At 24.5% G+C, this 14,815-nt stretch overlaps 3 protein-coding genes across 10 annotated transcripts; 2 read left to right on the top strand and 1 right to left on the bottom strand.

Moving 5' to 3' along the window:
* Window positions 1-44: 44 nt before the first annotated feature.
* LOC112597309 (G-protein coupled receptor 143-like) lies at window positions 45-3,545 on the top strand. 2 transcript variants are annotated; one of them, XM_025343291.1, is made up of 7 exons: window positions 45-486; window positions 914-1,066; window positions 1,192-1,303; window positions 1,983-2,071; window positions 2,154-2,332; window positions 2,834-3,161; window positions 3,302-3,545. In XM_025343291.1, exons 1-7 carry the CDS (start codon window positions 484-486, stop codon window positions 3,488-3,490), a joined length of 1,053 nt encoding a protein of 350 aa, XP_025199076.1. In that variant the 5' UTR covers window positions 45-483; the 3' UTR covers window positions 3,491-3,545. The 2 variants fall into 2 exon arrangements, with proteins under 2 accessions (XP_025199076.1, XP_025199077.1); XM_025343292.1 differs by lacking the exon at window positions 45-486 and adding an exon at window positions 628-749 and having other exon boundaries at window positions 3,302-3,490.
* Window positions 3,546-6,770: 3,225 nt separating this feature from the next.
* On the top strand, window positions 6,771-8,666 carry LOC112597303 (rhodanese domain-containing protein CG4456-like). 3 transcript variants are annotated; one of them, XR_003114829.1, is made up of 5 exons: window positions 6,774-7,026; window positions 7,526-7,720; window positions 7,796-7,955; window positions 8,029-8,138; window positions 8,578-8,621. XR_003114829.1 is itself a non-coding variant. In XM_025343280.1 (4 exons), the coding sequence occupies exons 1-4, from the start codon at window positions 6,906-6,908 to the stop codon at window positions 8,591-8,593; spliced, it is 492 nt and encodes a 163-aa protein (XP_025199065.1). In that variant the 5' UTR covers window positions 6,771-6,905; the 3' UTR covers window positions 8,594-8,666. The 3 variants fall into 3 exon arrangements, 2 of the variants coding, with proteins under 2 accessions (XP_025199065.1, XP_025199064.1); XM_025343280.1 differs by lacking the exon at window positions 8,029-8,138 and having other exon boundaries at window positions 6,771-7,026; window positions 8,578-8,666; XM_025343279.1 differs by lacking the exon at window positions 8,578-8,621 and having other exon boundaries at window positions 6,775-7,026; window positions 8,029-8,215.
* Window positions 8,591-14,789, bottom strand: LOC112597300 (dopamine N-acetyltransferase-like). 5 transcript variants are annotated; one of them, XM_025343274.1, is made up of 4 exons: window positions 14,634-14,789; window positions 11,817-12,065; window positions 10,320-10,608; window positions 8,591-8,909 (listed from the first exon to the last, which is right to left on the bottom strand). In XM_025343274.1, exons 2-4 carry the CDS (start codon window positions 12,016-12,018, stop codon window positions 8,687-8,689), a joined length of 714 nt encoding a protein of 237 aa, XP_025199059.1. In that variant the 5' UTR covers window positions 12,019-12,065; window positions 14,634-14,789; the 3' UTR covers window positions 8,591-8,686. The 5 variants fall into 5 exon arrangements, with proteins under 5 accessions (XP_025199059.1, XP_025199063.1, XP_025199060.1 ...); XM_025343278.1 differs by having other exon boundaries at window positions 11,817-12,057; XM_025343275.1 differs by lacking the exon at window positions 14,634-14,789 and adding an exon at window positions 12,148-12,237.
* Between the last annotated feature and the right edge of the window lie 26 nt (window positions 14,790-14,815).

The following is a 14,815-nucleotide window of genomic DNA, read 5'->3' as shown; positions in this document are numbered from 1 at the left end:
TTATTATACTTATTACAGTATTATAGTATTCGCAATATTTATCACGTGTGTTTCGATTTTGAAGTTTCAACATGATAAAAGATAATAGATATGCAACATTGTAAAAAAATCTGTATACCAACAGAACTGATACCATCATTAACCATAACATCAGTATTCATAACTCTTAACCTTAAGGTTCTGTGTGACTGTGTGACCGAGTACTCGAAGAGTGAGGACTTTCATAATGTTAGCGTTAAAGCGTATTATGTGCAATACGTAATACGTTTAACACGATTTAAATCGTAATGTTAAACGAAGTTAAGATTATAATCCATACTATGTCAATGATAAAAGATAATAGTTGTCAATGATAAAAAATATTTAAGTCACGAACTAATTACTTGATCATCACAGTTTTATTTTAATGTAACCTTAAATAATGTTACGATCATAGTGTTATAATAATGTTAATTTTAGAATACATTTCGAAATCGGTGGCTGATGGTAAACGCAAGTTAATAATCAATATTCTATTATCTTACTATATTGCAATCACCGCCGGTAGCGGCAGAAAATTGATAATATGTTAACATTAAAATTTAATTATATTTTTAATATAACATTTATAACTGTTAAACTGTGACAATTTAAAATTAATTTAAATTACTATAATCAATTAATTTATTATTAGTCAAAAAATCATAATTTATGTAAATTAATCACCGACTTAATCACTATTCTGATTAGAGATTCAATTAACCTTAACCGTAAGATTATTGTTATAAACTATTATTGTGTTGGTTAAAATGTTAATGTACAGTAAATATAATACATGTTATGTAATATGTATAAATGTGTAATCAATTCCTGTCAAAAAAAATAATTTGTATCCAAACAAAATTTAAAATTTGAATTTTATATATGTTTATAGAATATGGCAGACCCATCAATTCAAACATTTTGTTGCCGTAGAGCACTTGATTATAATCCGTCTTATAAACTCATGAACGAATTCAATACAGACCGTTTTAATATGGTGTGTTTACTGTCTTCAATAATAGGAATAACTGGTGCAGCATACCAGGTAATGAACGCTTACATTTTTGTGTCTAAAGAGTAAAATTTGTTTTGAATTGATTAATTTTCATTTCAAAAATAAACTATTGAAATATATAATCAAGATAATAATCATTGATACATTTATTTTAGATATTGCCAAAAGTTGAGCTAAAAGTTCCAAATAGATTTTATTGCAATATCATGCAGCGGGGAAAATATATTATAATGTGGTTAGCAATAGCAGATGTCTGTGCATCATCAGGTATAATCATTTTAACTTTAAATATTTTTGTTTATTATTAGAATATTTACATGTAATATAAAAAATAAATTATAGTACATTAGTTATAAATTTAATTATATTTATTTACCTAAGTGTTCCAAATGGAAAGTTATTCACACTAAAATGCTATGACCATTTTTAAGGGTGCTAAGTCCATCCCTTTTGTCATAAGACAATTTTGTTTTAACAAAATATTTTTATCACTATTAATACCATTCAGTGAATTTTATTATTTTTTTTAATTTCATTAAAATATACAAACTAAAAAATATCAAATAAATAAGTTCTTAATTTTACTTACAAAATTGAAAAATTAATTTAAATGTAGCACAGATGACAATTAATAATTAAAAAAAAAAAGTTGAAAATGTTTAATAAAACAAAAGTTATTGCAATTGTCAGTTTACTGTAAAACACTGTATTTTTACAAACCTTGGTGAAAGTAAAGACTAAAATAGGGAACCAGAAACTGTTCTATTTTATTCCTAGCACTAATTTACCTGTCCTAAGTATCTGTAATTCAAGAGTATCAATGGAGAATTAAAATATTATACATGAACAAAATTTAATCATATTATTCTATTGAGACTATTTTAAAGTATAGGAGACAATTTTGTATTTTGAAAAATACCTTCATCTGGTTGTTTTTTAATTTCAGGTATACTTTTAAGATCTTGTCTAAAATTAATGCATCATTTTCAATGGTACGATGTACAACCATATACAGTTTCTTGTATATTTTTAGCTGTAAGTTTTTAGTTTTAACTTTTAAATTATAAAATTTCTTGGTTTATGTAAAGTTTATTATTGTTATCTTATTTATGAAAAGGTTTGGATACAGTACTTTTACATTGTAACTTGGTTTTGGACTTTGTTGTACGCTGTAGACATGTGGAGAGCATATCAAGATAAACACTCATGTAGAAAATTGTATCATTTTGTTGCTTGGTTAATTCCTGCTATATTTACATTTATTGGACTGTCTACCCTTTATAGACCAAATGCAAAGTATAAAATATTAAAACTATAAAGAGAAGTTAACATACTATTTGTTTTTTGTCACCAACCAATAAGCAACATAGTGTGTGATCAGCAAATAACAAATGTTGTTATCAGCTTTAATATTTGAGTGAATAAACCTATTATTAAACTTATATGTAAAAATATTATCTAGGTTTTTATTAATATTTTAATTTAGAATTAAGTTACTCCTATGTTAAATATTACATTTTTAAAATTCCCATAACTTTCTTTTAGATTAAATAAAATATCAATGAAAACCTATAAGTGATCTAGATCATAGATGATATTATCATCTTAACAGTTGGTAATAAGTTAATTATTACTTTAATATTAAAGCTAGTGATACAAAATTGGAATTGCTGATTACAACTTTGTTGGGAGTTGGTTAGAAATGAATGGTGTATTGACATTCTTTTAAACATTTTTAATATTCATATAACATAATATAATTTTTAAAGTTTTCTAATTTTCTTTTAATTATTTTAGCTGTCATAATTTGAGCCCTAAAGAAAATGTTGTGATGAAGTTCCTTCCAAATTATTTTTTGACATTTTTGCCAGTTATTATTGTTATGATAATCAATCCAGTGCTATATTCTTTATCCACTGGATACATATACCACATAATAACTTCATATATGGCACAATACTCAACAAATGAACGAAAAATGATGGACTTATTTAAACAGAGATTTGCATTAATTAATCTAGCATTTTATTTGTGTTGGGCACCCAATTTAATCAATGCGGTAATAGTTTGGACGTCTTGGGATGACCTTCCAAATGGAGTAATGCTAACACTGTGGTATCTAATGGTATCTATATTCATGTTAATTATAAAAAAAAAAAAGAATTTTGTTTTAAAATACATAATATTTTTTTATAAATATCTCTAATCTCATATATATGTTTTATATAAATTTCTATATTTTATATCAATTTTATTTATTTTTAGGCTATATTGAATCCTATGCAAGCATTTTTCAACAGTTTTCTCTATAATTTACTTGAACATACTGAACAAATCTGTTGTAAATGTTTTGGCCCCCAAAGTAGATTTCAAGAAATAGTAGAATGTAGACCTTTACTAATAGCTAATGTAAAAGGTTCAGCAAATTCAAATGGTTATGAAATAATTGATTGATTGAATATAACAATTAATAACTAAACCCAAACAAATATTTGTTAAAAAAATGTTCAAGACATATTTTATATTTATAAATTATTTATACTAGGTAGATATTTTTTCTATGCAATTTTAATTTTAGTATGTATTGTTTTTTTTTTGTTTTTTTTACCATCAAGGTATATCAATCATTTATAGCTGTGAACAAAATATATTTTTGTTTGGCATTTCCATTATATTTATTGTTTATTACGTATGTTATTAATATATTTTTTTAACAATTGTATTTACTATTTGTATATGCACTTCAGACTGACAATAAAATATATTAGCTTGTTATTTTTTAATGTATATGGTTGTGCATCTTTATTATATTTTATATATTAAAAAATATTGAAAAAAGAATTTTCAATATGTTATATCCTTTTTTTAATTTTATTTTTGTTATTATGACTTATTAAATGATTTATATTTCTTTTGAAATTTAATCCAAATATTTAACTGAATCAGATTAATAATATAATACATGAAATATTTATAAAAAAAAACCAATTTGTATTCAATATTTATAAATTAAAAATTAAATAAAATAGAAATTTTTGGAAAATATTTGAATAGCTAATTTATTGATATTATTCATAACTTGTTTTTCTCCGTCAAACCTTTCACACATACATTGTGCAATATTACATATCATATTATACAGGAGTGATTGCAACAAATACTTATTTTTAATTCAATTATGTACTTGAAGACTTGAAAGACCATGTCTGTTTACTCTATATGTTATGAAACTAAGTTACTCCAATAGTGTTGTTTTACATTATTGTACAACAAAAAACAATTCATTCCATAAATTTATCAAAACAAACTATTGTACATCCATCAACTACCTAAATATAAATATTTTTTGTAACTAAAATGTACCTAGGCATGTATCAATGGTAGATGCCAAACTAATAATGAAGTATTAAAAATTTTATCAAGAGCGGAGATATGACTAAAACTATCAATTCCAAACATTGAAACGTCCCAGCATTTTATTACCAACTGATAAATAATAAATTCAAACCCATCTATAACTGTATAAATATAAGCTAAAAACATAGGGCAGATACGAGTATATCCCCCTAATATCCCCTGTAAATATACAATTAAAAGTTTTAACTATTGAAATTGTTCGTCAATTTTTACATTCATACTAAGCGAACGAAAAAGTATGTACCTATATATCAAATAATAAATTATTAAAATTGACATTTATTTTAAATTAATTAATCAAAATATTTTAAAAAATATTTAGTTTGTGTATTTAACATTTTTTGTGATCAAAAATTAACTTGATAATTTCATAAAATTTACGATTGAGTTTTCCAAATAAGTTGTTTTTAATCCTGTATAACACATTAATACCGGTGAACGAAAAAAATCTCTTCGTTAATAAAATCGTACAAAAAAAAAGTAGGTAAGTACAATTTTATTGTACAAAGGTAGTTAATGTTCCATTGTACATTAGGTATCGAGTGAGTCGCTAGAATGTGTGTATTCATTTTGAATTAAATGATATATCATCGGTGTATTATTCGGTTATTTGGTTTTTTGGTTCTAAACCTTTTATTTATGTGTCTCATGGCGTATCTACAAAAAAATATGAACGAAATTTCAGAATAAATGACAAAATGAAGGGTCGAGTATCTACACTGTACATTGTACAACAACCAGAATAGATACTGGATAAAACCACTTTTTCGAAAATAAAATTTAGAAATAATTTTTGTTGTCCGGTTCTTCACAGTGTGAACTACAGTAATTACACCGATCTAAGTGTCCCAATCGTTGTTACTATCCGTAGTCTAAGATACGCCAAGCTATCTCGTGTTTTGCGTTCTCACACAAATTAATATTCATAAGTATTCATGAGTTTATGATCCGCTTATTATATACAAATATGTAATGTTATTTTTATACTGTTATACAGTTATGTATTACTGTTAATAAATGTTATTATTTATAAATGATGCTGTATCTGTAGACTGTAATAAAGATTATTATTATTTTATTCATAGTTGAATAAAATCTAAGGTAGCCGGTAGGTAGGTACTAGGTATATTGAGCTGTTTGTAACGAGCGTAGTGCGTACCTACTGTCCGTCGTCTAAATTTTGTATTGACGTATAGTGAAATTATTATTATTTTAATAAGTAAATTTAAGTAGTTAGTTGAAAAATTTGTTCGTTTGGTAAATTATAAATAAGAAAATAAAAAGTACAAAGGTGTATGGCGTGAAAAATTGCTGAGAACCGAGGAATTTTTTAAAAGTGGAGAAGTCTAATTTTTGTTATATGTAAAAAGTATAAAATAAATTTTATTGCTAAAAAACAAAAAACATATTGATACGTAAACTTTTTAATAGGTAAAAGAAATAAGACGTATAAGTACAATTTAAATTTGAAAAAATGTATAAGAATTTAATAAATATTTCCTCTAGTAAATCTAAATGTCATACCTACATACATACATCAGTCTCCGTGGTCTAGTATACGAGTAGTTGGGACTGGTTGGCGGACGTTTTCAGCTCCTTGGTTGCCGAGTCCTAGGATAATAGCACATCTACCTCCGTCGTTACCGTAAATGGAGGTAATGAGGCTGCTCGGTCGACCGTTACGGAGTTCAGAGTTGGCTCAGGATTGTTGTCTAACCGCTGTTCCTGGCTTGCTACAAGCTCCCTGGCCTTCCTTTTTTCCTTTATTTAGATTTAGGAGTAAATTAAATTTGTATTTAATTAAAATAACGTATTTTTTGGCCCATGCATAAATGAACAATTATTATGGTAGTATAATCAGTGGATTAAATATTTCATATTGGATGTCGGCTGTTTGAGCGACAATATTTTCGGTTTAATAATAAAATTATTGTTGTAATGACACCAAAAATATCATTGATATTTATTTCTATACTGACTATACAGTATACGTCTTATAAAACGATTAATAGTTACACGCAATAAATGCGAGATCTCATGTACGGTACGGCACCCCTAAAACCTAGTTAAATGCAACTTAATATACAAGATTTCTTATCATCATAAGCTGAACGATTTGTATGAAAAACGATCATCTAAATAGCTTTGGTCATTCAACTTCAGACACAAAAAGTTTCAAAGGTCTTTAAATATTTATTAATTATTTGACTGATAGGCAATACCGTAGTGTTCTATGGCAATACTTGGGTTCAATCAAGGTACTGATAATAGGTTATTTATCAAAATTATTTTTTAATGATTATTGTTGTAAGTGTTTATGTAATTTTTTTACAATTTCATTGTTTTTCTGTTTAAATAAATATCAATTTTAATAAATTCTTGTTTTTTAGTTCGGTATCTTAGTATCTATTCTCATAGATAAACATAATTAAAAATAAAATAATTTTGAATAATGTTTAAAATTTTAAGAAGTCAATTTTCTTCTTTCATTATACAAATGCCCCACCGCCCCCACCTATCTGGGATAGTAGTAAAAAAACTGTTCACGAAGAAAACAAAACCTGTAATACTTTGTAAGTAATTGAATTTAATTGATTACAATTTACAATTATTATATAAATGTAATTAAAATAAATTGACTTGTATTATGTTTAATATGAAATAATTTATATTTTATCAATTTTATTAGAAATGAGAATATTATTTTTACTTGACAAATTTTCAATAAAAATTTTCATTAAATTTATTAATTGTATTTTCATATTTTATTATTAAAAAAACTAGTATAATATTTATAATTTTATAAAATAATAATACTTTTATTAGATTCCTCACATGTTAAATATGTCCAGTTCAGCTTACTCTACAACTAATATGACTGTGTTATTGTACCTTTTATTGTATTTCTTAATTTGTCCTAACTTTGTGTTTTCCTTTAATCAAACATGATATATTACTACCTAATCTATTTTGAAAATTAATTCCATTGCTCTAGTAGCCAAAGGATTATTTTAACATAGTACTTATATTTTATAACAACCATATTTAATTTAAAATATTTTAATATTTAAGACAAAGCCAAATCAAATTCATGCTCACTTATTCAAAGTCGCAGTTTTTCTGCTACATCTCAACCATTAATTACAGAAATTAATTATGAAAAATTGAAAGAATTAATGAATCAAAATGATGTATTAATTATTGATGTACGTACTAAAGAAGAATTAGCTGCTACAGGAGTTTTACCAAATAGCTATAATATTCCACGTGTGTAACACATTATTATTTTTGTAATTAATATTAGTTAGTATAGCTATTTAAATTTTTTTTTTTTAATTTTAGTTGATGAGTTAAATACTGCATTTGAATCTGCACCTATCAAATTCTTAGAGAAGTACAATGTTCCTAAACCAGATAAGGATCAAAAAATTATTTTTTCTTGCGCCAAAGGAATAAGGAGTTTAAAAGCATGCCGTTATGTTGCAGACTTGGGTTATAAAAAGTATATATTTTGAATAATCTAATTTTATATAGACATGATAATTTGAAACTTATTTAACTTATTTGGTTTTAAGTCTTTTCAATTATACCGAAGGATGGTTTGGATGGGAGTCACACAAATGAAAAAATGATACCATTAATCATTTTATAGGTTGATACTTAGTGTATCTACTAAAGTCTAAAAGCAAGTAGACTGTTGTTTTAAAATTGTATTTTTAATTTATTATTAAATAACAATATTCAATGTTATACAAACTTAAATAGTTTTGTTTTAGTTTATCATACAAATACTGTTTAAGGTTTAAATCTTAATTATTCACTTACCTTTTTATAAAAGAAATGTTGACAACAATTTTCTTAATGCATTAGTGATAAATATGATCTTAAATTTAAAGTAGTGAATATTGTAAGGATGTTTAATAAGTGATTTAGTAAACCTATGAATAATATTATATTAATTTAATCACATAAACTAATAAATAATAAAAAATAGTACATGGATATTTTAAAATGTAAACAGTAAATATTGCTTTAATCCAACATTATTTAATTTTAATTTTTTGTAATTAATAATAATTTGTTGCAATAAAAATATAGTTTATTTATATATTTTTAATTTACAGATTTTTGTATGGATAAAAGAAACAACTATAACAGTAGATTGCAGCCTTATAATTATTTAATTATATAAAGAATTATTCATTTATATTATATATAATCATAATAATTTGTTTATTTATCTGAATGAAAAAATTTTTCTATAGAAATTACATAAACTTTAAATTGTTTGTGAGGGGGCAAAGGATCAAATATCACTTCGCCTTTTTCATTCTTATATTCTTCGTAGTTCATGGAATAAATGCATTGAAATCCTAGTTTCTCTGCTGCACTAGCAGAAAAATAACTGCTACAGTCGACACGAACCATTGAGCATTTGTTTTCTAATGCCAACTCTCTAAAATTTAAATTTAAAACCTTAAATAACAACAAATAATAATATCAATAATATCATAGTATGTGACAAAGTGTCCTAACAAGTATTAAAAGAAAAATAAATTCAATGATTTGATTTTGACAGAATATTTTTTAACAGATTTTTTTTGTGCTTAATAGCATTTGTGTTTTATTAGTATTCAATTTTTTAGACGCCTCAAAACCCACATTGGTTTTAAAAGGGTTTTATGTAGTTAGTGTTTATTTTTTATGATAAGTTTGGAGTGATTCCTTAAAAGTGAATAAGGAGTTATATGTCTGAAATTTAACAAAAGCTTTTTTTATTAAATTTATTCTGCTCTCTATTACTCTATTGTCAAACCTAAAAATCTGATATTGGAGATGTCAATGAAATAATTTTATTGTTTAAAATAACTAGAAGAATTTACCTTTTTTAAAGCTATAAATAATTTGAGAAGATTTCACTATTTATTTTATTTTTTTAATTAAGAATACCACTATTTTATATCATTTAAATTATTTTTTAAATATTGAATGGTAGACCTTTGGATATTATAATGAAATGTTAAAATGATAATGTAATAAAAAATTTAGCTATTAAAGTTAGAACATAATAATTGGTTGGTTAGCTGCGTGACTATATGTTGTATAGGATGGAATACAAAATTGCGTCTTGTGAGACACCAGCTATAAAATATGAGTTAACTTTAAGACTATTTAGAGTCAATGTTACAGAGCTTAGTATCAATATGATGATTTTCTAGGTACATATAGGCTATAACTTGAATAAAAATAGGTAGGAGGGAAAAAAAAGATGTAAAATATATTTTTTTAATAAATTAATTACAAAGAAGAGAGAAAGTAGGTACCTATACCTATCCACTTTTTAAACAGTAAGAGTCGAGTGTTATTTAATACTCAGCATTGAGTAGGTCACTGTAATGGAAATAGTATTGAGTTTGAATTCTGTGATAAATTATTGCTGATACGAAAAACGATTTTAAACGGAGACTTTTGTTAGCCTATTATCATATTAATGTATTGTTATTAAATAATAAAAATTGATTACTATAGTATTTTATTTTATTATCAGTGATGCTGTATAAAATATAAATAGGTAATAAGATAAAATTAATCGAAATATTTTAAAAATGTAATTAATAATTATGTTTATGAAATATGATAAAATACGTAAACGTTTAAACTATAAATTATAGTATCTTAGGAAGTAGGTTCCTAATTTCCTAGGGTAATATAATAGGTAATAATAATAATATTTGTTTATACCATTATACCTTATACGTAATAATTTACTGTCAGTAAATTATCATTATGTCTATTTATAATAAATAGGTTATTATAGTTAAAAAGATATATCAACAGAGTAAAGATCAATGCGTGTCTAACGTACTTGCTTTTATAAAAAAGAGCTTTGCACACTCCTTGACCTTTAAATGTTTCATTCACAGCGACAGCCTTAATATCCATTACCCGATTTACATCTGGGTATCTTTCAAACATAGCAGATTCTTGTTCGATTTTTTGAAAAAGTGTCATGAATTCTTTGAACTTAAAACTGTTTTCTTGGTCATCGATTTTACTGCTACAATTACTTGGTTTTTTGTTTTCTCGGTCAATTATTTCGTTGCTAATAAAACCAATCAAATCTCCGTCCGAAGACACGGCTTTAAAAGTTAAACCTAGATTTATAAATAAGACATGATTTTTGCTGTATAGTTTATAAATTATAAACATTAACTGACATTTAGATAGTAAATTCTTTGATGTAAATGAAGTAATAAATCAATTGAAAGCTTGAATGTTATATTTATTTAATGGAAAACTGACACAAGAATATGTATTCAATAAAAATAAAAACTCGAAAACAAATTTTTTAAATTTTACTGTCATAGATGTTTGATTATTATTATAATTATTTGTGTATGAAATATAATTAGTTTAATGCTTACCGTAGAACATATTGATAATATAATTATAAAGCTATAAATGCAACTTGTAAGTTCCACTCTAAAATTCTACTTCTATTTTTTCGTTATTTGCTAAAATTTTATTTTTTAAATTTTATTATTTTTATTTCTAAATAGTTTATATTACTATTTATATATAAGGTAATTTACTACGCATGCTGTATAATATGCTTCTCTAGTTTCACAAATCTATTTTAATTTTAATTTTTGGAGATTTTTAGTATACTTGTAAAGACGATACTTAAAAATAGAACCTAATTATTCGCCATAAATGTTAATCAGGCGATTAAAACGATAATATATTTAAATTGCAACTCTAAGGAATGGGTAATTTATAAATTTTATTATAAAAGTATATATTTATTATTTTATTGTTATATTTTATCATAATATTTATATATCAAGAATAATAATTTATGGCGTGGTACTGGGGTGAAATTCTTTGATGATTTAAAAATTATAGAAGTTAATAAGTATTAATATTAAACATATTAGCATTTTATAACTTAGGTTAGATATAATAGGTAACCTACCTATTAGGCTAAGCATATTATTCATTTTATATTTGATTGAAACCCATTATCCTTAATCCTTAATACATAAAGTTTAATAACCCAGAAACCAAAGGCTATTTACAACTAGCTTACTGAAATATAGTTGAAATAATTTTTTTTATATATAAGAAATTTAATATATAAACTATAAAATTAACCACAATAAGTAAATGCGAGAAAGATTATAAAAAATAAATTATTGAAGTTACGTGAATAAGGAGCCACACATTAGTAACATTTAACTCGGAATTTATGTTATTACAGTATTAAGTTAAAAGATCTCAGTATCATTTACTAAATAACTAAATTTTGTATTATTAGATATACGCATTCGTTTCAGCATAATGTATGTATAATGCAACTTACCATTATCCAAAGTTCTGAAAAGATGATTTTGAAGTTTTTCCATTGATTCAAACTCTAACTGTTTACACATTACTAATGGTTCTCGTTGAAAGAAAAATTTTTTTATAAATTCAATAACTCTTTGTCTGTCATTCTCATCATTGGAAGACATTGGCACGATATTGTAGCTGAAACGTTGCTTGTTTACGTCGAACTTGTTCATTTTCTTTAATTTATTTGTAAATTGAAGTGTGTATTGTAACTATAATACTATTATATTAGTTTTGTTTTAATTTACATAAAATATTAAACGAAAATTTCTACGTAACTAATTACTATAGTAGGTACCTACCTAGTCAACGTATGTTGGTAGATTAATACATATATACTAAACTTACATTTACATGTAGTGTTAACTATTTAGTATTTACCGCTACATATAATATGGTAAGCAATATTTATGAGTATAAAATATATATTTATCTTAATTAACACCAATGCGCGTAGACATACAATTTTTAAAATTATTTTGTTGTTATCTATAATAAGATTACCACTATATTGTCTATATTATACACATTGTATGGATACAAAATATATATATATATATATATATATATATAGCCACTTAGACATAATATAAAATTATATTATGCCTGTTAAATATTATTCTATCTAAAAGTAAACGGCAGTATTTGTTGTATGAATATCAGCTATATATTAGATATTTATTTTATTTGTTTCTAAACAACCTTCCAATTAGTATTAATGATTAAGTATATTATCGTAAATAAGAATATTGTTTATTGTTAGATTGTTTTTAATTAATTTCTAAATTTGCACTTACATGTTTGAATTACATTAGTTAGGCCTTAGGCGTAGACGTATAGTGTAGTAGGTTTAAAAATATTTTTTTTTTTTATAAAATAATTTCATTGTTCTTTTTAAATTAATACCTTTTACAGTTTTACTTACACCTAATGATTTAAATCTTAAATATATACATTTGTTTGTTCAATTTTTGTAACAACTAATTTACTATTATCTATTTTTACTTAATAATTAATAGGTTAATAGTAGATATACATGAATATATGATATGATTAATACTCATCAATTTTTCAAAACATTTAAAAATAAATTTATGTTCCATTTCACAAGTGTAGCACCACTTACAGGTGCAATTAATGTTAATCGACAAATACTATTAGCTAATGGTAGGATATTTTTTACGTCTTCACATTTCTCAACTATGCCGATAAAAGTGGTTGTCATTATTAAACTCAGATCTTTGTATATTTCTTTTAATATTTCCAAATCAGCTTGAATGGCTTCGATATCTTTGTATTTAGCAAAATCACTGCTGGAAGGAAATATTAACATAGTATTTTGTAAAGTATCAAAAAATAATTTTAAATTGTCTATAGTAATATGTAATTTACTTTAAAAAATACTAATTTTTGATAAAAAAAAAATGTCTACTGTTTTCAACAGTAGATAAAAAATTGCGTTAAAATGTTTAAAAATTTTGAAGATTAATGCGTGGGGTAAGTTTGATTTTGTTAAAAGAGATAAATTGGCCATAACTTGAAAATATAAAAAGTTAGACCCCCTCTTTAAAGGATATTTATTTCTTCATCGTTTATGGTATACTTTCATACAACGTCATAATGACGGCCGGCCACTTATCCTCTGAACACATAGTGTTTATATCTATGTATATACCTAATGTATTTAGTTTAAAATAACATTTATTCCAAACATGAATGTAGTATGTAAATATTGAACAATATTTAAAAATATTTAAACATTTAAAATGTACATGGAAGAAATTAAAATGATCGATACATACTATTTCAATATTGAGCAAGCAACAAGTTATAACATATCTGGTAATGTAGTAACCTAGGTACTAGCGAAACGTATAAATGAATTTCTAAATATTTAAATAATTTATAAATATAAATGATTGGCATATAATCCAAGGCGAAAACATGTTAATCGACAATAAAGATCGCACGTTATCTATTGTGAGTCGTAACTATAATAAAGTATAACAATAAAAGAAAATTATGCTGTTCACCCGATACATCGATGTCATTATTGATTCACACGCAAAACCCTTAGATCATATACTGCATAGAATCTAAAATGTCGATAGAAAAGAAAGACCGCGCGTTGTTTATATCCTGATGATAAAATAATTAACAATAAAAGTAAAATTTGCTGTTCACCTGATAATTTGGTTTCATTATTGTCTAATACAGTTTATAAGGACGCATTAGTGAAGTGTTCATTAAGTCTGGACACAATTAAATACAAAACAAGTATAAAAATGGAGAAAATTCTTCATAATTCTTTAATTAACTATTTAGTTTTTACTATTTATTTATATTTATATTTTGACTGTATCTTGTAATAATTTTTTAAGTACAATTTTGATATAAATTCCATTAGGTTAGTTGACGCCAAAACAGCCGACACCAAATCGAATTAGCGCCAAAACGTCCTAGACCGCTATAAACAATTATCAATATAATTACTATGATTACCACGTTGGCACGTTACCTTGCTGTGATAACTTGTCTCAACATCTTAAAACCAGATCACAAACAAATATAGCTAATGTAAGGTGTACTATATAAAAAATCTATTTTTTATTAAATATCTTCACACATTATGTAAGAACACAATGTATAGGCGTCAAAACCTATACTGACTTAAGAATAATATAATTTAAATATCTTATTTTGTTTTTAAAACCTGCAGATTTTCATAATTATGAAACGTTATTATTTTATTATAAACTTATTTATTGTTAAGAATTATAATACATACCTATTATACTGTATACTTTAAATCCAACAGTGGAGATTTTTTGTCACCGATATCACTGTAACGGTACTTAGATATAAATATATATATGAGTATATTATATATACATCTTTAGCTTTGTACTAAAGTATAATACTGCAGACCGCAATTAACTGTAATTAATTAATCGAAATTTTAATAGGTAC

Source organism: Melanaphis sacchari, unplaced genomic scaffold, assembly GCF_002803265.2.
Source record: "Melanaphis sacchari strain LSU unplaced genomic scaffold, SCAv2.0 Contig40_pilon_pilon, whole genome shotgun sequence".
In the NCBI taxonomy this organism is placed as follows: domain Eukaryota; kingdom Metazoa; phylum Arthropoda; class Insecta; order Hemiptera; family Aphididae; genus Melanaphis; species Melanaphis sacchari.
Note: the sequence above shows the minus strand (reverse complement) of the source record. Positions and strands in the feature narration are given on the sequence as shown.